The 25,408-nt window shown below is 37.8% G+C and overlaps 1 protein-coding gene across 1 annotated transcript; it reads right to left on the reverse strand.

The window, feature by feature from the left end:
* Window positions 1–2,891: 2,891 nt before the first annotated feature.
* EXD1 (exonuclease 3'-5' domain containing 1) lies at window positions 2,892–24,911 on the reverse strand. Its single transcript, XM_069105767.1, has 12 exons — window positions 24,775–24,911; window positions 22,383–22,633; window positions 19,922–19,990; window positions 17,273–17,327; window positions 16,437–16,570; window positions 14,137–14,192; window positions 12,683–12,769; window positions 12,032–12,136; window positions 11,845–11,925; window positions 8,238–8,381; window positions 7,402–7,593; window positions 2,892–6,622 (listed from the first exon to the last, which is right to left on the reverse strand). The coding sequence occupies exons 2-12, from the start codon at window positions 22,513–22,515 to the stop codon at window positions 6,059–6,061; spliced, it is 1,620 nt and encodes a 539-aa protein (XP_068961868.1). The 5' UTR covers window positions 22,516–22,633; window positions 24,775–24,911; the 3' UTR covers window positions 2,892–6,058.
* Window positions 24,912–25,408: the final 497 nt, after the last annotated feature.

Here is a 25,408-nt window from a genome sequence, read left to right on the forward strand (position 1 = left end):
AGAAGTGGAGAAATCAACATATGAAAATGTTACTCTGGATCTAATTCTCACTAACTGGGAAGAACTGATTTCAAAGTAGAAATTATAGGAACTGGGAAGGGAGGGAGGTTGAAGAAAGTGACCAGTCCTAGAGGTTGTGACAGAGAAGTCTGACTTAATTTTAAGAAAGTAGATTTCAAAGGGTTCAAAGGCTAGGTCAAATCCTTGTAGTTAAATGATGTATTAGAGTAGTGGCCTTCCAACTCCATGCAAAGGGGAATGTGTATGTAGAGAGTAATGTGTACAGAAGAGTGTTATAATACTATACTAGAGTGTTATAATGATGTGTAGATACTGGGTAATGTCTGAGGTAAGATTGGAGAGTATCCCAGCACCAGGGCAAGCTGCCAAGCAGATACCCTGCTAGATTAGCTGAAGCCTGTAGGCCCAAAAGGGAAACACCTCACTAATAGAACTGAGGCCTACTAGGCCCAAACAGCAGCTGGCTACCCCATAAGATTCATGCATGTGCCCTACAGAATATATTAATGAGGCAACTATAAGGTGGCATCAATAAGTGATGCACCATGCTAGGACTGCCCCCACAAGGCAAAAGTATAAAAGTTGGAGCTGGTGCCCCTCAGCCCCAAGCACTGCCTAGCCATCATCCAGTGCTCCCAGAACATGTGTTCTCACTGTAGCGTTCAAAACGTACGTGAGCATTTCACCTCTGTCAGGTCTGTCCATTGGGCAACCTTCCTGGCAAAAATCTAGAAAACTAGAGTTTTGCCCCAGCCTTGGCAGCACCCTAACCGGAGGCCCTTCTTTAGCTTATGAGCCAGACAGCCAGGCTCAGACTAGAGGGTGGTAGCTACACCTATCACTAGGGAACACGATACTGTGAGTCCACAGCTAAAAAAGCAAGGGCCATGATCAAACCCTGTGCCCCTCGACAGGAATCCCCTGACAGAGTTCAGTAGTCTCTACAGGCAGCTTCTTTAGCAGTAGGGCAAGAGGAGCACTTGAAAGACTGAGACGGGCCCCGAAACAGCCAGGACAGAGATTGTTCGAGGCAGGTAGAGATGTGTGAAGCCCCATCATAGAGGATCTCTGTACCTGGTGACTTCGAGGTTTGTCCCTGTTGTTGCCAGTGGTGAAAGGAGAGTGAACCAGCACAGCATTGACAGGAAGAGTGAGGCTAATGACTAGTACCACAATGAGACTCCCTGAGGTACCTCAGATACTGCAGAGGAGACCAGGCAGTGAAGGCCTAAAGTTGCTGAAGGTGGGAGATACCTGACCTACAGCATGAGAGTTGGAATAAGTGAATCAAGGGCAGTCCCGGAGATCTGGTGAAGTCACTTGTTCATAGGCCTCAGAAAGGGTACAAGGACCGACTGAGGACACCAATCAGTCTCAGGCTGCGTCAATTCCCCTTTTAGAAGGGGTAAAGTGACTTATTAATGCCAGCTCAAGTAAGTAAACTGGTGGATGAGAGAGAAGGGCAGACAAAGGGAACAAAGCCGTTTGTAAACGAAAGCACCTCCTGAAGTGGCACCGAATCCCAGAAAGGCAGACTACTGATAAAGCATCATCCAGCGGGGCTGGCATAGACTTAAGTTCCATGTTGAGGGCCAACCAGCCCAGAGAGGCCAGAGATCGCGTGGGAGAGTGCCCCGTCCTCTATCGCAGGGAGCCAGCATTACAGTGGCACCACCCCAGACAAGGAAGGAATGTGGGTTTAGGAGAGAGTAGTCATGAGTAACGTCTGCCCATGCCTCTGCTGCTGTTTGTGCTGTTGCCACAAAAAAGTCCCAGTCTCCTAAGACTAGCGAACCAGCACAGAGTGCCAGCAGGTGCCAACTCATCTTCAGGTCCCTATATTTGTCCCACATGGTCCCCACTTCCTGAGGAGTATGATTCTCTGGAAATTAAAGAACTAAAATGACTATAATAGGGAGTTGATACACTGATAAAGAGAAAGTTAAAGAGTATCTAGGTTCCCTTGCTGAAGTAAAGTCATCTGGCCCAGATGAGCTGTACCCATGAGTACTGACAGAACTGGCAGATATGATTGCTAAGCCACTATCAGTAATATCTGAAAAATTACAGAAAAGCACAAGAGATGTCTGTCACATGCCTGGAGAATGGCAAATATATCAGTTTCCAAAACAAGTAAGAAAACAGAGTTTGTAAACTATAGGCCAGAGAGCTTGATGGAAAACTTGTTCGTTAAAGAGAGAGTGAACATCTAGCAAAAAAAAAAAAAGGTAAAGTGTTGTGAAGAGCCAGCATGGCTTCAACAAGCACATTTATTTGGTTTATTTTACAACACTACTAAAGATTTGAGCAAATCTTTTCACAAAGTATTTCATAATATTCTTGTGGAAAAGATGGAAAAATGGTTGCTAGACAATAATACAGATTGATTCCAAACAGGTTGGATGGCCAGGCTAGAATCCTTAAGGGTTCAATATCAATGTGACAGGAAGTCTAACTAAAATATCTGAGGGCCCTGTGCTGCTTTAATGATTATCAGCGACTTAAATAAAAGCATGGATGTCCTGCTTATCAAATTTGCAAATGACACAAAACTGGAAAGACAGTTAAACATACTGGACAAGAGTCAGGATCCAAAAAGATCTTGACTGGTTAGAACACTGAACTAACTCTATTAAGATGAAATTCAGTAGAGATAAATGTAAGTCACATGGGTAAAAAAAATATACTTCACAAGTACTAGATTGGGGGAGGGTCAAACAGCAGTTCTGGAAAAAAAAATGAGGAGTTTTAGTAGACTATATATGCTTTGTATGAGTCAGCAGTGAGACATGGGAGCCAAAATAGCTAATGTTGTATTGAGCTACATTCAGAGAGCTACAGTTTCCAAGAATATGATACTACTACTGAACTCAATGAATGAAAAAAGTATTTATTAAACACTCAGAATGTTCCAAGTACTGTGTTAATCTTTGTAGATAGAAATACAAAGTGCATAAAGGTCCCTGCCCTCAAAGAGCTTGTATTGTAGAAGACCCCACATATAGGGAAGGGAAATCGGGGAGGGAATTTTGGTCTGAGAAGTCATTAGTTTATGAGTGTAGCCAAAGGACTTTTCAGGAATGGTAGTGTTGATTAATTACTGAATCCAGATCTACAGGTTAAAAGGAGGGAGGAAGAAGGTTCACAAGAGAGACATGGTGTGAAGATAGCAAGAAAGCAACACAGAAAAATGTAACCAGTCAGAAGCCCAAGACTCCAGAGCAGGAGATGCAGCCCCCATCAGTAGATCAGTGGCCAAGATGAGGGTCAGGTGTCATTTGATGTATTATGCTCTGAGAGTCAATGGGCCTGAGTTTGCAGGTAGGGATAAGGAGGCACATTGACTATATTAAGGAATGAAGAGGTAGATAAAAAAGACATTTTCTGATGTACAGAGAACTGTCACTACGTTCTTTACTCCCTTCTCTCTAATCCTATAGCTACCAACCAAGTTCAGGTCCCTATCTTGTTTCACCTGGAATACTGCAATAACCTCCTAATTTGTTTCTTGGACCCCACTCTCTACCCCTTTCAATCTACTCTCTACACAGCTGCCAAATTAATATTCCTAAAGCACCAGTCTGATCGCATCACTTTCCTGAGACACCCTTGTTACCTTGATGATTAAAAGCAAAACAAACAATAACAACAAAACCCCAACTCCGAACTCCTCTGGCCCTTAAAACTCTCCAGATGTTTCCAACCAACATTTCCAGTCTTCCACACTGCCACCCCTCATACTCTGCTTTCCAATGACATCGGCCTCCTTGTTCCCTGTACAAGCCCAAGCTACCCCCTCCACACATTTTCACAAGCTGTTCCATGGGGCTTGGGCTGCTCTTCCTCCTCATCCTCCCCTTGGAAGCCTGGCTTTTCTGACCTCTCCCCATCCTCCAGCTGTCAGTCTTCACCACAATCTAGTAAACTTTGTACACAGTATATATTTGTATATATTATAACACCTTCCAGTAGAATATAAACTTCCCAAAGGCAGAGAATGTTTTGTTTTCATATGCTCAGGACAGGTTGTCTAAAAGATAGTAGGCACTTAATAAACTAAATGAACTGAATAAAGGGTAGCTCTTTTATTTATGTCATAAACATTCTACATATCCATTCAAAGTCTTGTCAATGCTACATAACATCATAACATTGTCTATCTGTCCCCTTCTCCACTCCCACTATCATGACGTCTGCTCAGATTCCGATTGCTCCTGACCTAAACTAAATTCCTTTGCTTATGTCCTATATATACCTATTTTTAAATGTTTTCATGTGTCTTTTGCTTCAGATCATGTTTTTTCCTTTACAGTCTTCTCCCAGAAAGTTGTCACTTATAACAAATAATTTAAAAAAGATTATGTAAACTAAAAGGTTTTTGTAGTAATTAAACTAAGGTCCCTGGGATAAGAAGAGAATCTGATGCCTGAAGAGAAAAAGTCTGCATAAAATATCTCTGATAAAGTTCTGCTATTCAAGATACATAGACAATAAATAAAAGATCAAAAGCTATTCCCCAATAAATAAAAAGTCAAAATATACATATTAACTGTCCTCAGAATAAGAATTGTAAACTATGAACAAACATATGAAATGCTCCAAATCACTAATAACAGAATGGTGATTAAAACAACTATGAAGTTTTATCTCACAGGAAACAAATTGTCAAAGATAACAAAAGATGGGAATAATCATGTTTGTACTGGCTATGAAAAGAAGGGTACAAGGATGCCCTATCAGTGGAGTGTGAATTGGTCCAATCATTCTGGAAAGCAATTTGGAATTATTAAATAAAGTAACTAAATTGTCCTTGGTTTTCCCAGGCTTCATCAAAGATAGCTATCAAATGCTGTTACAGCTTTCCACTCCAATCACTAACATTAGGACATGAGATATGCAAAGTACCTTTCAAAATACCATGTTCTAAAGATACCTGGGTTTCTTCTGGATTATTTCATAAAAATCAAATCTTGATCCCCTCAGCAAACTTTATGAGACCATCAAGTACCAAAAGAAGCTTATTTATCTTTAATAAACAAAATTTTGAAAAAAATTATAAATCCCAAACTGCATAGGCTCAATAAGCAAACACTCAGCAGCTAAGGAAGTATCCAAGCTCAAGCATGAGGACCTTGACTAAGGATATGAAGAAAAATACACCCTTTAGATATAATTTATGAAATGAAAACAATGTCAAATCCTTGTACTACGCAGTTGACTGTGTATTGCTTCAAGAAAAGGGATAAATAAATCAAGTACAAAAAAACTAAAAGAATTTCTCTGACAGAAAGAAACTTGAAATATAAATCACTGATGTTTGTTTATGGCACAAAACAAGTAAGTTATTCAAAACAAAGCAGAAAAACCAGGTTGAAAACAATAAAAGTACAATGTGCCAACAACTTCTGTAAGTAAATAAATGTGACTGAAACTAAAATTCACCACCGCTCTCAAGACCATGCCAAGTCTATGACAGGCAAAGAGATGACTTTCTGATAAAGAACATAAAGATTCTCCTTTTCTTCAAACTTTTTTGTATACAATAAGAAATAACTATTCCTGCCACTGGTAACTTTGCCATTAAGTGACATATATGAGTCTGAGTCTGACTTTGACTTTCCCTATTAATTAACAAGCCTTTTTCGAACCATAACAAAACAAACAAAAAAACTAAGAAGTAGGCGGTGAAGACGAGTGAAGAGAGAAAAAATCACACATAAGAGGTAAAAATTACACACACTGAGCAAAACTACACACTTAACTAGGAAGATGGTAACTTTTCCTTTGTAGGAACAGAATGACTGCATGTGAGTGCACACAAACACACAAACACACACACACACACACACACACACACACACTCTCTCTCTCTCTCTCCATTATTGGGGTTATGGTCCTGCTTCTAGGTTTGCAGAGCAGCCAGTTACTAGGTTTTATATATGAATTTAGCTGGAGTCAGGCTTCTCCAAGGCTGAACAAGAATAAGATTAGGGAGCTACAGATCTCTTTAAAGGTTGAAAGTAATCTCTTAGAAGTGTTAGTTTCCTGCAGAAGAGAAAGAGACAGACATTTTGTTTTCTACATTCTCATCTTCCTTTCTTCCCATCAACAGTAGCTCTATTTCCTCTTGCAAGGACATGCAGGATTGTGTCTGTTTTGGTATATCTGGTATATCAGTTTGCTCCTTCTGAGTTACTCTGACATCCTTGGACCTCTGTCTGCCAAAGCAACTTGGTGTCTTTGTGGTAGAGCCAGCCATTTCTGCCTCCTCTGTGGAAGATGAATGTTGATATTTTATTCTCACTTGTTTACCATCATATTTTGTTTCTTGTTTCTGCAAACATGTGTCTTCCTGAGCCTGCTGAGGTTTGAGATATCCTAAATCTAAAGCTCTGGGAAACATGGCTCCTTCAAAAGACAAAGAACCTCTAGTGTTTTTTTGTTTCCCTTCTTCCACTGGTTTTTCTTTAGGATATATTAACTGTGGTCTAACTAGGAGCCCCTCTGCGTTTGTCTCATAATCTTTCATGGCTCGTTCTCTTCGAAGTCTCTGGAAATCCATCAGCTGACGCAACTCCTCTGGCAGCTCCATACATGACGGCTAAGGAAAGAGAGAAACATTCCTGCTTTCTCAAAATTCTTTAATACTGTATTTGAAATAATTTTATACTTATGTGCAAGTAATTGTTTATACCTCAAATTATGTTAACACAGTGCCCTCTAGTGACATCAACTAGTATTAAAGATGGAAATGACTAAATTCACAAATTTTTTTTTTTTTTAAGCAATCCGGGTTAAGTAACTTGCTCAAGGTTACACGGCCAGGTGTTTCTGGGTAGGTGCTAAGTGTTAGAGCCCGGATTCGATCCCTAGGTCATCCCGACACTGGAGCTGGTGCTCTTACTTGCTGTGCTACCTAGCTGCCCCCCTAAATTCACAAATTTTTAAGACAAGACCTGGTATGAGTATGTATATGGGGGCAAATAATTCCAGAATGTGGCCCCAGTGAGAATATTTGTCCCCATGTAATGCCATCAATATAAAGTTTGCTATAGCAACTGGGAAACAGCTTACTGTAATGATAAGAATATTGGTCTTGGAGACAGAAAACCTAGGTTCAAGTCCTGGGGCCAACCCTCACAATGTAAGGATGGACAAGTCTTTTATTTTATTTCTCAGTTTCTTCATCTATAAGTAGGAATAATATCTGCATGGCCTGTCTCACAAGGTTTTTCTAAGGAAAATACTCCATAAATCAAAGTGCTCTATAAATGCTGATTTAGTAAACATTTCAAGTAGAATAGTTCCACTCTGTTTTCCCTAAAAAAATTAAGAATACTGAGGTCTTTGTCTTCTACCCACAAGCAAAGTTGTGCCTACCTCTGTGCCTCCTAACAGATCTCCAGACCCTTCCCGATAGGTATTTAAATATGCATCCACCAGTGTAGTCAGGTCAGACATCATCTCATCCAGAAGCAACAAGCGAAGAGGCAGCAAGTATGTCGTCTCCAGGGCTAGCACTTTCAGCAAGGAAGGTGGGAGTGGTCGCACAAACCATATTTCAGGATTCTCCTATAGCCAGCAAAATAATGTCTTCTAAATTATAAGAAAATATTTAGGGCTAATATCTATTTTTATCCATGTTTCCTTTACTCAAGGGATAGCAGCTTCTTGAATTATTACCCAGGGATTATTTGACAATTTAGTTAACTATTTCATAATTTTTCCTTATACAAAAGTATATCTCATGCTCTGACTCCTCAAATTTCCAAAGATGAGAGAAGGCTAACTTTTAATCAGACGGAGTCTTTTTCACTCTGAGCTAGGCCTAGGAAAGATAAATGAATAAGTCTTACGTTTTTTGTGGTCATGTAAAGTTTGGGGATCATTATCATACCTCCCTCATAGCTGAAGAAATTATCCTTTCTTTGAGAGAAGCAACTGGGAAAATTTTGATTCCTATTCTCCCTCAATTAAGACTCTTGCCTCTCTACCCCTAAACTTGAAAACCGAATCATTTCAGAGAACATCTCTTTGGAAATCCAGTAAGACTGATCTTCGAAAGGTAACCAATATTTTCTAAAGCAGAATTTGGTACTATCCATACTTTTAGATTGCATCTAGCTCTTCCCTTACATAAGCTTATCACCTGATTCACAAAACACTAGAAAAAGCAATACTATACAGAATATTCTTTGAAAGTTTCTACTAGTCACCTGAACCATCTTTTGCTTGTCATCCAGGAAGGAGACACATTTGGGGGACATTTTAAGGTGTCGAATTAAGCTCTCCTGCAAGGTGCTGATGCAATGTGGAAGAAAGCCACCTGTTTCCATGGAAAACTGAAGGACATCAGCCACCTGTTATATTAAGAAATAAAAATAAAAACCACCCAAAAGTATTTGTGCAGTGTGAAAACACTATAAAGTAGAATTACAAAAATGCAGTAACATAGTTAATATCTGTGTGACCTGGTACAAATCATTCCTCTTCTTTGGGCCTCAGTTTTATAACTGAGTTTAAAATAACAAGGTCTGACTAGTGGGTTTAAAAGGGCCCTTCCAGCTCTAAATCTTTGATCCTAGTATTATTCCATTATGGCCTAAATGGTCTATACCCTGTATTCCTGCTATATAATAACCACTGATCTCTCAAAAAACTAATTATCTACTTCACAAACTATCCTTGCTTAATATTTTTAGTCTTTTCAAGGGCCACTAGTACTCTTATTAGAGACACAATGAAGTAAAATTCAAGAACCAAATATGCTGTTTGTTCATTCAGGTAAAGGTCTGATAGAGAAGGTAGTTGTAATTAATGTTAAAAATAAGCTTATCTGCACTGAGTAAAGTGCCAGTCCGGAGTCAGAAGGACCTGAGTTTGGTTCCGCCCTCAGACACTTAACACCCACACAAAAAAAACTAGCTGTGTAATCTTGGGCAAGTTACTTAACCCCAATTGCCCTCCAAAAGGCAAAAAGAAATTTTTTTAATTAAATTTAAAAAAAAAACTTATCAAAAAACTCCATTAGCACAGATAATGAAATCATAAAAATCTAAGTCTTGAACTCCTGCTTTGTGGGCTATGGGGATCTGAGAGCAGTATGAAAAGGTTACAGCAAGTTCTTCTTTACAAGATGTATATAGGCCCAATGCAAGGATGACATAAGATCTTGGAATAACCTCAGGAGAACAACCCCTTAGCTACAGAGTGGTACTTTTCTTGGGTGGAGGGGTAAGCATGGAGGAAATCTCTTATTTAGTGAAACAGCCAGAAAGGTCCTGAAAAAGATCCCAACAGAGAAAAATGGCACAAGGTTCCTACATGAAAGAACCACATCAAATGCAAACCAATCTATGGTTTCAATGAACAGAGACTTGATCTTTTTGCAGTCACTGCCCAACAAAACTTACACAGCCTTTTAGTTTATTCTATCTGTTGTTAGGCTGAGATTAATTTTATCTCCTCTACTAAAAAGACTTCAGGCTAAAATCCCAGTTTTGGCACAAATCTGCCAGCTTAAGAGAAGGTTTAAAAGGCCTACTGCAAACCACTATGAAATTAGCTGCTTGAAGTTGTTCCCAAGGCCATAACCAGGAATTTAAGTTTCCCTTTAGATCCAGACTATCGGGGTTTGGCTAAGACTCTCTTAAATGTCAAAGAATTTTAAGGAAAACAGCATTTGAGCTAGACCCTTTCTTGATGCTATTAAGGAGCATATTTCATTCCCTGGCTTTGCCCAGTTTTGACTTGCAAACCTCATCCAAAGCATCCTAATCCTCACAAGTGAATCATTTTTCATCTCCTGGTATTGTCTTTAAGGAATGAGGATTAAAAGCCATGATTTCAGATGTCTACATACAAATGCACAAAGTACAGGTGACCAGCAAAATGACCTGGAGATCCTGATATGAAGAGGCCAATTTTACTTCACAGTTATTCCTGAGACTAGGTGGGATAAAGCCCATAACTAGAATATGGCTCTAAATTACAAGCAAGGAAAAAGAGGGGACAGGTGTAGAATAGAAATATCTATCAAGAAATGCCCATGGGAGAAAATCTGAGAACTGGAAGGGTGAATATTTGGGTGAAGATTAGAGAACCATACGTGGCATCCTCCAAAATGGAAAGGACAAAAGAGAAATGACTAATAGGATATTAAAACTCAAGATGTTTAAGGTAATAAGAGAACATTTTTCTTTTGTCAGAGCTCTGCCTCAAGTCAGCAGATTCATAAGAGTTCCAGCCTTAGGTGACTGCAAGAATCTGCAGATGTGGCTGCTAACCCACTGCATCAGTGATCTCTGAAAGATTGCTGAGAAAAGGAGAGGTGCTATAGGCCAAGGAGGCAAATGTTCCAATTTTCAATGCAGTTAAGAAGGTGGAATCTACATGGCAAAGAGTGGTAAGCTTGATTTCAGCTCCTAGAAAAATTCTAGAATGTTATTAATCATAATGAATATCTAAAAAGAAAAACATGGCCTAGTCAAATCAGGCTATGATGGACTAACTTCACTACATTATTTGACACAGGGAAGACTGGGAGAAGAGAATGTCATAAACAACTTTTACCTAGAAATCAAAGTACTTGACAGTCTTTCCTAATATTCTTATGGAAATGACAGATGGAGGCTAAACCATAGGTAGATTTGGATTCCTGAGATGCTGTCAAATTGTATGGAGAATGTATTTAGTGAAATGCCCAAGGTTCTGTTCTTGTTTCTCTACCACTTCACATATATCAGACTTTAAAGAAATAGTCAACATCATGCTTATCAGATTTGTGTATAATACAGATCTGGAAGGGATAACTAACACAATGGACATCAGGATCAAAAAGCTCTTGAAAAACTAGAACAATGGACCAAATATAATAAAATGCATTACTAAAGACAAGTGTAAATTACTACTACATATCAGTTCAAATATTCCAACTTCCCAAGAACACTTTTCTTAAAAATGTCACCAGAGAAATACGAGATACCAGATTATCATTGTGTTTTAGGCTACACTGAGGATGGAACAGTGTTCACAGCAAGGGAGGTGACAGCTCCACCATACTGTGCCCTGCTTAGACCACAACGGGAGGGAGGACTGTTTTCTGTCTGGGGTTCCATGTTTTAAGGTAGACTGCACTGTTCTTAAACTGAGGAGCATTCATAAGAAGATAACCAGAACAGAAAAGTCTCCAGGTCATACCATTAGATTTGATGTAAGTAAAAAGTTCCTAACTGTCCAAAAGCATCATGGCATGCCTTCAAGAGCTACAGTAGAGGTCTCAAGGAAAGGACAGATGAATACCTACTAAGGTGCTGCAGAAGGAATTAGTACTCTTTGAGTTCCCTGTGATTCACTGTCAGATTTCTGAATTTCTCCTTTTTACACAATGGGACTGGCCATTTAGCATAATGAGGCTCTGACTTTATTTTCTGCCATATTTCTTTCAAGAGAACTTTAAAAAATATAATATATATCCTATCCTAAAAAGTGGCTCATTTATTTTTCTGAATCAGAATCTATTGTTTTCTATGGATACAAACCAACAAAATACACATATACCAATATACCTTTGTATGCAAGAGGAGATATACAGTGAAACAGGGACAACAATAATGAGTTAAAGGATACAACGACCCATGCTGGAGTCTTGGCTCTGAGACTTCCTACAAGGCTAACCGTAAACAAATACGTTCCCTCTCTGAGCTTCAGTCTTATCTGTACAATAGGGATAGTATTACTGCACTCCTTGCCTCCCCGGGTTAGGGGGAAATGGTTTGTATAGCATAATATAGTATAAATATCAGCTATTATTATTGCACATACCTGTGTGTCAAATACGTTAGAAAGAACAATTCCATACTGATGAGAAAGGCAGTCCGAAAGCCAGCGACAATCATGAATAACCTGAAGAGGAAGGACACGAGGTCATTAGGGCCTGAATGACACAACAAATGCCGTACTCAGGCTACCCACCTCCCTTCCACATAGTAAGAGAGCTCCTTTTACTCACCTTCAAAATCTTCCTATCTTCTAACACCATCTGAAGTCCATTGTTGAAAGCTCGACTTCCCAGAAGGAAAATGTCAAACAAGTAAACCCGACTACTTGTTGCCACCTATAAGAAAAAAATGATTCAGACACACGAACCCCAAGACCAAGGAGTTGTGGAAGAAGGGTTCAAGGATTGAATAAAGGGAAAGATGTGACAAAACATTTGACATCCGTGCTGTTATGCTATGGGATATGTTTATAAAGGTTTTTTTTTTTTACACAGATTTACAATTACTTGAGAAAGGAACCACAAATAATCTGGGATATTTTCAAAGGAAAACGATAAACAGTGTCTATGTACATAACCTTTTATCTGTAAATGTTCAAATCTCGTCTATGTTTCGACTATCTACATTCAATAGTCTAGTAATCTCCTCCAAAAACAAAGATTTAGAAGGAATGAGGAACAGTATGTAATTGCTACTAGATAGTAACTATATGCCAATATGAATTATGCTAGTATTTTCACAAGCCAAAAACTCTATCCAGATACGTTTTAAATGGGCAACAAAAATTGGACAAGTGTCAATATAGTTTATAATACTCTGAGGTAGATAAGTTAAAGAGATAAGTTGGAGTTTAAACAGTGTCAGAGAAACCTTTTCTTTACCTGAAGCCAACAGAGTTTCCCATGACGACATAAATTAACTCCTTCAGCTGCTACACTCAGGACACTCTGTTTCTTGATGTGCAGCATCTAATAACAACCAAAATAAAATAGTTTCTGAAAACTCTCATGTTAATCAACAAAGGAGAAGAATATTAGCAGGACACAGGTTTTAGCAATGAAATAATTTTCACACAAAATAAATGTCCACACTTTTATGAACCTGTTATCTTATAAAACTTGCCTTACCAAACCTGCATTAAGCATTACTTATTTCAGGGGTGGGAAACCTGCAGCCTCCAGGCCACCTGTGGCTCTTTAGGTAAGACTCAACAAAGAATTACGATGGAAAGAGATATTCACATCCAAAGAAAGAGCTACAGTCTGAATGCAGATTGAAGCAAACTACTTGCTCTCTCTCTTTTTCTTGTTTTGTTTCCTCTTACCCATTTTTCATTCCATTGGTTACAATCTTTTACAACCTGACTAATGTTTAATGTGAAGGTATTTGTAGATTCTATATATGATTGCATGTCACCATGGGGGAAGGGGAGAGACAGGAGAGGGAGGGGTAGAAAATCTGTCACTCAAGGGATTGTAGAACTGTATGTTATAAGCTAAAAGTAAATTAATTAATTAATTTTTTTAAAAATTCAACAAAGAAATTCTAACATGGGAAATGAACCCATGTTTACAATGTTTACAAGTCAGGATAAAAAAGAAAAAAATAGAAACTGGTATGGCTCCCACTAGCACAAATGCTATCATAGCTGTTTTTGCAGAGAAATTTCAAGATTCTGGAGCGATCAATTCCAAATTCTACAATGCTATTACTTATATCTGCAAATTGTCTTTCTTTGTTCAGAGGAACTAAAATGCACTATATTAAGGCAACATAATATAATACAGTGGAGAGAACACTGGATTTGGAGCCAGAGAACCTGTGATCTAGTCCTAGCTTGTCCATTTATTCTCTGTGAGACTTTGGACAAGTCACATATTGTCTCAGGAACAATTTCTTTGTCTGTTAAACCGATAGAGGAAAGAAGGCAAGATAATTTCCAAAAGTCCCTTTCAGCTCTAAATCTATTATAATAATAAAGAAAAGGACAGAATCTAAAATATGCTTTCTTATTGAGTGACCAAAGAGAATAGAATTGAAAAAACAACCAAGTCTCTTCAAATCTAGTACACTATAGAATGGAATCATGCTTCAGGTTTCAGGGGCTGGACCTCTAAGATCTTTTCCAATTATAAGGTTCTAGAAATTTCAGGTTCCTTTTATTAATTATTAAACCAGAATGAACTCTTTGACCCCTACAATTTCTCAAATTAACAAACTCTTGAGAAACTCAGAACTAATCAATAGACAAAACTAAAATATTGTAGAATTTTGACCAGTAATGTTAAAATCTATAGGGCATAGAAGAGATGACAAAGTTCTAAGTAATACTTACAGCAGAACCAAACTTTTGTTGGAACTGATTAACTACTGTGTACGTCACATCTTCCTCTGAATGAGAAAAACAGCATTAGAGACAAATCTCTCTTCAACAATGGAGTTACCCTCCAATTTTGACCATATTCGTGAACCTTCCTCTTTGGCAAATCAAATACCTAAATAATCTCCCTTATTGTCTGTCAGAACCTAACTACTATCCCTATATCTGTACTTTGAACACAGGCACAGGAAAGACAATACTGGTGTCAATTTCCTTTGATATTTCAATGCTTTCACCTTGTAAAGTCTAAAAAATCCTCAATGGTTTAGGCCCTGACTGCTAATTTCACAATAATTCTCATACTAACAGAAAAAAATCTAGTCTTAAATTAAAAGCCAGGGTATGAATAAAACGTCCATAACTTAGACAAATGGCAATCTCATTCGTCAGTTCTCATTATGTTGTTGAGTGATTTTTTTTTTTGCTTTTTGGAGGGGTTAAGTGACTTGTGAAAGGTCACACGGCTAGTTTTTGTGTTAAATGTCTGAGGCCAGATTTGAACTCTGGTCCTCCTGACTCCAGGGCCAGTGTTCTATTCACTGCGCCACCTAGACACCCTGTTGAGTGATTTTTCAGTTGTGTCTGACTCATCGTGAGCCCATCTGGAGTTTTCTTGGCAAAGATACCACAGTGGCTTGCCATTTCCTTTTCTGTCTCATTTTACAGATGAAGAACTGAGGCAAACAGGATTAAGTGACTTGCCCAGGGTCACACAGCTAGCTACTAAGTATCTGAGGTCACATTTGAACTCAGGAAGATGAGTCTTCATAACTCCAGATCTTGCACTCTGTGCACTATGGATTTGTATTATATATTTAACCTATGTTCAATACCATGTTATTTTACTATGGAGATATACTGAGGAAATGATGCAGGTTAAAATTTTGTCATAAGGAATAGATAAGAAAAATCTACCTTCTTCCCTTCATTGTGTAGATGGGGGTACTATGAGGGTGGCCTATTATATATCAGACAACACTTGGTTTTAATTTTTTTTTTAAGTTTATTTTAAACTTAAGTACAAAATAAGGAAAAAAAACATTTCTATGTACACAGCAGAACATAAAGAGAGGATTCAATATAAAGCAATAGATTTGCATTTTAAGAAAAATCTATATTATACTACACATTGATTTCAAAGCTGGCAAGCTTTTCTTTGCTTCCTTGTAGGCTTTCTTTTGTTCTCTGCTGTACACTTTTACTTTTTTCCCCTCCCCCAGGCCCCTAAAAAGCCTATGATTAAGTGAGGATGTGTGTGTGTGTGTGTGTATAACACATATACATATTTATAAACATATACATATACACTCATACACTATACAGGGTGTCCCTAAAGTCTGGACACATAGGAAATTTCATTAACTATGCATATTTTCAAGAAATGAAATGAATGAAATTTTCAACATTTTATTTAATTAGCATAAATTTTAGCCATGACAATTTCATATGGAATAAAAGGTTTCATTAGCTATTGAGGACTATTTTCCATATTAATGAGATGAATTTAGTTAATTAATGAGATTTCCTATGGGTCTCCTACATCTTCCTATGAAATCTCACTCATGCTAATAAAATTTAGTTGAAAATTTATTCATTTCTTGAAAATATGCGCAGTTAATGAGATTTCCTATGTGTCCAGACCTTAGGGACACCCTGTAAGTAAGACCGTACCATGCTTATTTCTACTTGTCATCTGTTTCTCTGTAGGTGGATAGCATCTTTGTTCACATGTCCAAGTCTTTCCATGTTTTTCTAAATCAACCAGTTCATTTCCTACACACCACAGCAATATTCCAATACCAATCCCATTCTATCTGAGAGACTCTCTATGAAAGTTTTTTTTCCCCAATTTTCTGTATTCCTTCTATTCTTGGCTGCATAGGTTTTATTTGTACAAGAAAATTTTAATTTAAAATAATCAAAATTATTCATTTTACAATTCAACAATGCTCTCACTTTATAATATGGTTTAAGGTCTAATACTTCTAGATCTGCTTCCTTTACATCTTTTTTTTCATGGTTTCTTTGAAGTTCCTTACCTTTTGTTCTTCTAAATGAACTTCGTTACTTGGTTTTGATTTAAAAAAAGATCTTTGTTAGAAGGGAAGGATTATTGTGGGGAGGGGAGCAATACTGCTTTCACTAAGACAATTAACACTAGGCCAAATCCTGAAAAATTTTAAGCCATCATAAACTTCATTGTGGAAATTCATAGTACAAGATCCTCCCTTCCAGGCCCACTATTAATTAATTACCTGATGGACTGTATTTTAGATCATTCAGCAAGGTGATAGTATGTGACTCAAGGGAAGAAGAAGTTGAATCATTCATACTCCGGTCTGCTTCTTTCACTTTGTCCATCCTTTTTCCTTCTGTATTTAGGCTATCCCTACATTAAGACAACACTCAGAGGTATTTATTCTCTATTACCATTGACATATATAGATTTTGCCTTATGTCAGTAGCTTAGTACTATAGACCTGCCCTTAGCACACCTGGCATATAGCAGATGCTTACTGACTGACTGAATCTAATAAAAAGGACTTAGTTCTTCCAGCTGACTCTCTTAAGAACAATTACTGGGGCAGATAGGTGGCACAGTGAATAGAGCACCGGCCCTAGAGTGAGGAGTACCTGAGTTCAAATCCAGCCTCAGACACTTAACACAAAAACTAGCAGTGTAACCTTGGGCAAGTCACTTAACCCTAATTGCCCTCCAAAAAGCCAAAAAGTAAAAAAAAAAAAACAAAATCCAATTACCTACAAAATGGAAAAAAGCCACCTCCTATATCTCCTGTAAATTTTTTTTTTTTTTGCTTTTTGGAGAAGGGAATGCAGGGGAATTGGGGTTAAGTGATTTGCCCAAGGTCATACAGCTAGTAAGTGTTAAGTGTCTGAGATCACATTTGAATTCAGGTCCTCCTGACTCCAGGGCCGGTGCTCTATTCACTGCACCACCTAGCTGCCCCTCCTTGTAATTTTTCTTATATCAAAACAACTTTACAGACAAGTTCAAGAAAAATTTGGTTGATAAAGTACAGGAAAGATTCCTAAAATACTATGATTAAAAAAAATGAATCCTTCTCCATACCTGACAGATGCTATCTTTTCTCCTACTCCTTGTTCCACATCATCCAGCAGTTCCACTAAAAAAAAACAAAAAACATTTCCAACTGTTTTCTTTATAGAAACCATCATAATCCCCTTAAAACAGACCCTGATCTTGTCAGCCTACACAAGAAATAAACTTTGAGAAATATGAAGTTTTATTGATACCTTTTGCTCTTATACCACTTCTCCTTCTGTATATATCCTTCTTCTCTCCCCAGTGATCCTTCCCTTCTTTTTTTTTTTTTAAGCAATTGGGGTTAAGTAACTTGCTCAAGGTTACACGGAGAGGTGTTTCTGGGTGGGTGCTAAGTGTCTGAGCCTGGATTCGATCCCAGGTCATCCCGACTCTGGAGCTGGTGCTCTTACTCACTGTGCTACCTGGCCGCCCCGATCTTTCCCTTCTAACAAAGATTTTAAAAAATATCAAAACCAAGTGACACTGGTTTTCAGAATCAGAATGCCATATTTCTGGTGTATATATATACACACCATATGTAACGGGCCACCACCATAATTCCCCCATCTATACAATGAAGGCAAGGAGGCAGAATTTCTTATCTATTCTCTAAATCAAACTTGGCCATTATGATTATAATGTTCAGTTGCATTTAAGAATTACATATTTATGTACACTTATTGTCAAGTAGTTACCAGAAAGAAAGAACGAGTCATAATACAGTCAGCTCCAAATTTTCCATGTGGTCCAAGGATCATTTGCTCCCTTTGATGGACAGCTTGGACAGCTTTTCAGTTGTCCCAACCATGGCTGGGATCACTCTATCCTTCTTTCCTCCTCCTGGCTCCTTTGAAGCTTTTGTGTCACTCAACTGAGTTATAAAGGCCATTTTCTTTTATTTACCCACCACATTTGCTAAGTCATCTTCTCTTATATTTTTAAATATTATATATTTAACATACAATATTTTATGTACTGATATTAATGTTATATATTAATACATATCTTATATATTATATTAACTTTTATATTATCTTAAGTTACTCTTTTCAGAGTTTACCAAACGCTCTATTAATTACTAAATCCAATGGCCTTTTCTCAATCTTCCTCTACCATGATCTCTGCATAACTTTCAGTAGTTATGGCCAATTCCTCCTCCTGGATTCTCTCTCTTCACTAGATTTTCTTAACCTTGCTTGCTCTCTGTTCTCCTTTAAACTGTCTGACCCCTTCTCCTCGCTCCCAACTAATCTATCATCCTGCTCCCACATTTGAACCACAGATGTCTCCCAAGGTTCTCTGTCTTGGAAGACTTTCTCTGCTCATTATACATTCTCTCCTTTTATGTGATCTACTCTCGAGTCCATTACACACACACTTACTATCTCTTCTAAGCTCTAGTCCTACATCTTCAACAGCCTACTAGCCACATCCACCACTAGTATTTCAAATTCAGCATCTCTCCGAATGAATTCTTTCTCTCTCCTTTCCCTCTTCTTCTAAACTTTCCCATTTCTGTTGGTAATACCACCATCTTTGCAAGTACACAGGTTCAAAACCTTGGAGTCATCCTTGACTTCTCCTCCTCCTTTATCCCTCACATATAATCAGCTGCCAAGTCTAAAGGATTCTAGCTCTACAACATCTCTCTTCCTTTCCTCCACTAATATAACCATCACTCTACTTCAGGTCCTTATTACCTCTTGTCAAGACCATTACAAAAATATCCTAACTGGTCAGCCTACTTTCAGTTACTCGCTTCCCTGATGTAATTGCCAAAAAAAAAAAAAAAAAGGTGTTTTTAAGCCATAGGCCTGATCATGTCATTCTTCTGGTCATAAATGCTAATTTATGACCCCCTCATGCCTTTAGGATAAAATGCAAATGCCTTGGCCTAGAAATTAAGACCATCTTTGCCACCAGGCAACACCAAACTACCTTCATGGGCTCTGTTCACTTTACCTCCATTCATATACTGTTTCAGGCAAACTGGATTCCTTGCTACCTCTCTAAACACAACATACTGTCTCCCACCTTTGTGCAGGTAATAATGGAATGCCCTACATGTCTGGGGTTTTTTTATTTTTATCTTCCTTTAAAGCTCATGTCAGGTGTCACCTCCTCTTATGAAGCATTCTCTAATCTACACAGGAAAAGTGTTCTCTTCTTTTCAAATGTCCCTTTGGCCACTTTGCTATCACTCCCAATCTGGTGTCATGTTTAAGCTGTGTACACATATTTAATCTCCTCCAGTAGAATGTAAGCTCCTTGGGGGCAGGGAAGTTCTCATTTCTGTTTTTATTACTTAGAGTACTGAGACACTTAATAAACTTTTGTTGAGTTGAATTTAACAAATGTTACAGTGAGATTCTATGGGATAATGCTTCAAAAAGTAATTCAAAAGGTATGAAGGTAAAACTAGAAATTCCAGTGGCTTTGTGAAAAATTCCAGTGGCTTTGTGGGAAATTCCAGTGGCTTTATGTATAATGAAATTTCTTTGGGGAGTATGAAAGCATTTTATAAACTTTCATTTAAAAATATATTATCAAGAGTCTAAGAAAATGAGTCCCATTGTAATAAAGTAATACTACCCCCCCCTTATTCCAAATATTGGAGAATCAAACTTCAGTTTATTAACAAGGCAAATATCAATTTCAAGATGAAACACTCACCATTCACAATCTCATGGCCAAAAAACATCTTCACTCCTGGGACACTTCGGCCAGTCTCCAAATTCTTGACTACATTTTTAAAAAATTATGTTAACAAGATATTATATATTAACAAGAATAATGAACTGCCCCAAATCTATAAACTATCTTGCCTCTTTTTTTAAAAAAAAAGCAATCAGGATTAAGCAACTTGCTCAAGGTTACATGGCCAGTTATTTCTGGGTGGGTGCTAAGTGTCTGAGCCTGGGATTCGATCTCCAGGTCATCCCAATACTGGAGCCAGTGCTCTTACTCGCTGTGCTACCTGGCCACCCCTATCTTGCCTCTTAAAAGCTTAAAATGCTTAAATCTAAGTTATTTAACATAAAAGTACTATCATATCTCTCAAAAGAAAAATTAAAAATGAAAATTAAGCTACAGTCTTGAAACCTATAATACTGAAAACATGGTGGTCACAGAATAAATATACTAATAAGAATTAGACAGACTAATAGTATTGCAAAAATTATAATTCTGTTTTAGACTCTTTTCTAGGTCAAAAAACCCTTAAAGGCAATCTGTGCTCAATTTTGCAACATTTTCCTATTTCACACTTTGCTAAGCTTACACAGTGCTAATATGCTCTTAGGACAAACAAATCTTAATTTTCATGAATAACAATAAGGTCAAATCACAGGTCTGAAATTCAGAGAGTAAAGAAAAGAAGCTTTGATATCGGTTTTTAAATAATTTTTTTGATGGAGGAATAAATCATAACATACAATACTGACTGACATTGACAAACCTACCCTTCCCCACATGCATGTCCAGATATAAACTTGAAAATTCAGGTAAGAAGTCTATATCTATTTCAGAGAAAAGAGGCTTTAAACTAGAGCTGTCTTGATGTAGTAGATAATGCAGGCAAGTGCTTTGCCAGTAAAGATGAATTTTATAATACTTTTGATTTGTATAGAATTAGTTTTCAAAATGATTCTACATCTATGATCTTACTTGATGCCCATAATAGCCATGTAAGTTTTTCATAAAACTTCATGTTGCTAATTAGGAAAAAGGTCTCAAGAACATAACGACCGTCATACAATTGTGGCAGAGGAATTAAAATACAGAACTTACAACACTAACTATAAATCTCTCTCTACCATATTACCCTTCAGAACAGAGGTACTTCTCCAGCTTAATAACAATAGCTCCTATTTATAGCTTATATAAACCTTAAGGTTCACAAAGTGCTGATAATAGAAGTACTATAACCCCTCTCATAAATGAGGTACTGAGTTTCAGAGCAATTAAGTGACACATCTAGGGTCACACAGCTAATTAGTGTTGGGGCCAGCAAATAATCCCATGTTTTCCTACTATAAACTATGTTCCACTATACCTTTTATAAATGAACTGTATTCCAAAAGTTTATTTGTAAGTACATTTTGAAATTTGGAACTCACTTTTCCACAGACATCATGTTATGGCTAATCTGGAAATTAAAGCCACAAAAGCCTATTTAACACACATAACATGGAGAAGGAAATAGCAAACCACTCCAGTATCTTTGCCAATAAAACCCCAAATGGGGTCATGAAGAGTGGCATATAACTAAAATGGAGAAGCAACCACAAACATGAAACACAGCCAAATCAAAAACTTAATATCATTAACTAGGGTCCCTACAGGAACATACGTTCTAAGTTGCAACTTGTATCTCAGAATACCTATGTGCAGCACAAAGGGACTCTCCTCCGATCAACCCCTTCTCCAAATTCAGTTTCATTGGAGATGGAGAAAAGTTCTCTTGCTGTGGAAGCATTTTAGGAAGGGAAGCCCCCTAAAATAGCTGATATCCTCAATAATAGGTGTTTGTATGTAAAATATATTCACATGCAATAGGTGCTAATTTCTAGAATCTTTGTAACTGACTATCCTTGGAAAGTACCTTTCCTACGCAATGATAAGAGTAAATGTCTCCCAAAGGCTAAAAATGGTCACATAGCAAACCAGACAGACCTAGATTTAGGGGATTCAGCACTTTACTAAGTAGTTGCCTGTATTTGTCATTTAATTAGCTGAGTAAACTGGCCAAATAAGTATCTCTTCACCTTACATTTCTTATCTGTAAAACAAGGTAATGGGACTAAATTATTTCTATAGTTCCCAAACTCAAGTTTTGATTTTGTTAATTTAACATTCAAAGCAAAAGAACTGTGTGAATTGGAATAAATTTTTCACTTTAATGGAAAAAAGAAATATAAAAACACAGGCACAAGACTTATAGAGTTATGAGCTGTTATGCAAACCACTATATGTTACAATGCTGCTGTTGGGAAAAAGACATCTAACCTTCCAATTTCTCTCAACATAGAAAACACCTCAATTCCCAAATGATTATAATGGTAACATTTAAGACTTAATCATGGTTAGCTTGAGAGAATAGTAAGCAGAAGACTAAAAACAAACAGAATAAAACCTTTTTTCAGAACAATAATCTTGGTAGGGTCCACATGTTGAAGCACTCCCTGGAAAATGCCACAGACTAGAGTGATTTTCACCCTTGTACCCAAAATCTGGTTTAAGAACTGGTAATCATTGCTGGGATCCATCTTGTTTGATACTAAAAAAAAGTCTTCAAGCCTTCAGCTTCCTTAAATTTCTAAGCAGTTGAAAATCAAAAAGAAAATGTGATAAATTTTTTGCTGTTGGTTTTTCCTTTTCTTATACCTGAAAGAAACAAAGAAAAGAATAAGAATTATAAATTTGCTACAGTTATTAAGTTCTTATTATATACCCAAGTACTGTCCTATGGGCTTTCTCAGGAAGCACATACAGATTCTTTGTAAGAAATATACTATCACAAACACCAACCCAAAGTCATACATTGGAAACCAAAGAATTAGAGGAAAATTCTCCTTCCTTAACTAAAATGTTAAGTAGACACTACCTAAAGTCAATTTATCTGAGTAAAGAGTACTCCTTAAACAAAATAAAAGCCAATAGGAAGTTGTTGTCCAAAATATTAGTTTCTGTTTGCTCAGTCTGACATTTAAATATTATAACTACAATGCATCACTCTAGGGAAATAAATAGGTATCTCTGAACCTAATATAGTCAGGACTGAGAAAAATGTTGAATGAGTGCTAACACTGAACAAAGAACATTACATCCTACCTAGCATACAGCACAATCTCCAAGTCCTATATATCAAAATATGGCACAAGCACAAAGCAAAGCAAAAGATCATAATCTTCAAGCAAATTATTTTCTATTCTTTTTTTCTAATCTAAATAGGTAAGATTTACAAGTAACAAACAGAAAGAAAAAAGAGAGTGGAAAAAATGATTCTAATAAAAGAGAAGACAAAAATGCAGTTTCCTTCTAGTATTCCTTCACTTTATTTGGTCTATTCCAAAACTTCCATTTAATATGGCTAAAGCTAAAATTATGATAATTAATAATAAAACCACAATAGGCTTTGGAAGTTATATGTTTTATCACATGTAACATTCATATGGAATAAGGCTGTTATTAAGCTATGATCATAGTTTAAACTAAACACCTTGAAAAAAGTTATCCTAGATGTACAAAAACAAAGGATTAAGATGCAAACAGTTACTATTTCAAGGATCTATGATTTAGTTGAGCATTCCCTCCACCAATGGAAACTATAAACTCCTCCACCTTGTCTTCTGAGTTGCTGTAACTGAAAAATACTTCACCCTATTGCCAGTTTTCTCCTTAAGATGATAACCATGTAGTCTGGAGGCAAGGATAATTTAACTTTCCCAGCTTGGTAGGGCCTTCCAGAGTTTTGGTTCCAGTGGTAGAGAGCCTAGAAAATCTCTAGGTTCACCCCATGTCAACAGTGAGATACAATGAGGCAGGACCCATGCAAAAATTAAAAGAAGTAGCCCCTTTTTTCCAACTATCAGGCTAAAAGGTTAAAATTAAATTCCAATTAAATTAAATTAAATTCGGCTTAAATTCTAAACATACCTAAGAACTTTTATCAGTTACTTTCTTGAAATGACTTAAATATGAGCCTTTTAAGTTTTACATGCTTCTATACTTATATACTTCTAAAAACAAGGGAAAATTCAAAATATGTATAATTAGAACATAGAAATAATCCTATGATGATCTGGTGGATTTGCTGGTAAAAAGTAAAAGGAAACCTTAGGAAATATCAAGAATGAAAAGCTAAGTTAAATACAAAGCTGCAATCCAAAACAATCAAAGTTGAATAGGTTAAGCAATGGGAAAACACATAGTAAGTACTCATGAATTTAAAGCTGGAAGGTCGGACCTCATTTTATGCATGACAAATGGGAAACTTATCAGCAATGAAACAAGCTTAAAATGAAATGCCTATCTTTTCCAAGGCTAACGCCCAGCATAAAAATCTGCAATGCAAAAAGAATTCAGTTTCTTCTGGGGGTAAAAACTATCTTTGAATATTCTATCGCTTAAAGAAAAAAAATGGATAAAAAATGAGTAGACCACTCTGGGAAGTGAAAACTGTGGCAACAAAAGGAGTGGCTTTCAAGGCCTACTTGGGCAAGCATTTCATTATTTCATCAGTGAAATTAAAAAAAAAAATTGGTGATGACCGGCTGATGTCTCAGAAAGTCAAACCTTTTTCTAATTAAGGGAAAAGGGGTTATTTTTATGAAAGAGCGGAGGAGTATTTGAAGCTCAAGTGGGAGACTATTCGATGCCCCGTAGGGGACACAGAAGGCGGGGAATAAGACAAGTAAGGGGAGCAGGAATAAGGGGTGCAGTATGGACCCCAAGTCAGTGATTCCTCGAAGCCACGAAGTGGTGAGGGCCCAGGCAGAGCCAAACTCGGACTAGGGCGCCGTTACCCGGATGGTCGGAGGGACTGGAAACGAAGAGCAGCGTGCCGGACCGAGCTCTGCCTCGCCGCGGCCCAAAGATCCGGGATCGCTCAGGTGCGCCCCGATGAGCCTGCAGTGCTCAGCAAGGACGCCGGCCCTTCTCAACTAGCCCGCCGGCGCTCGCAGGTGCCGGAGAGTGCTCGTTTTCACGCGAGCCAATCAGGGGAGCCAATGAACGCGCGCCCGCGGGGCGGGGAAGGGAGCGAGGCAATACGTCACCCGAAACCAGAACCCAACTCCCGGCTTGCAATTCTCTAGTGAACTGGACTAAAAAGACTGGGTTTGGGTTTTTTTTCCCCGATCCTCCCAGAAACCTGTATGCCGGCACCCGTAGTGTGCTTTTTTTCAGAATACAGAAGGGACCAGGCCTCAAGGACGCAAAAGAAAGGGGTTGCACTTCCACCTCATTTTTGAGGTCACCCCGTCTGGCCACGGCCGTTTGGATTCCAGGTGGCTAAGCGTCTTAGGCATTGCGCCTTTTAAGGCAAGCGACCGGGTTCCGGGGGGCGGAGTTTCTTCTGCAGCAGATTACAGCCAAGGAAGGCGCTCGGCGATTCCCACTCGGGGTCAGCGGCCCGCGGCACGGACGTCGGTTCCGTGC

The sequence above is a fragment of the Petaurus breviceps genome, unplaced genomic scaffold (genome assembly GCF_028583685.1).
Source record: "Petaurus breviceps papuanus isolate PSGF00001 unplaced genomic scaffold, PetGlider_PUasm1.0 77, whole genome shotgun sequence".
NCBI lineage: Eukaryota > Metazoa > Chordata > Mammalia > Diprotodontia > Petauridae > Petaurus > Petaurus breviceps.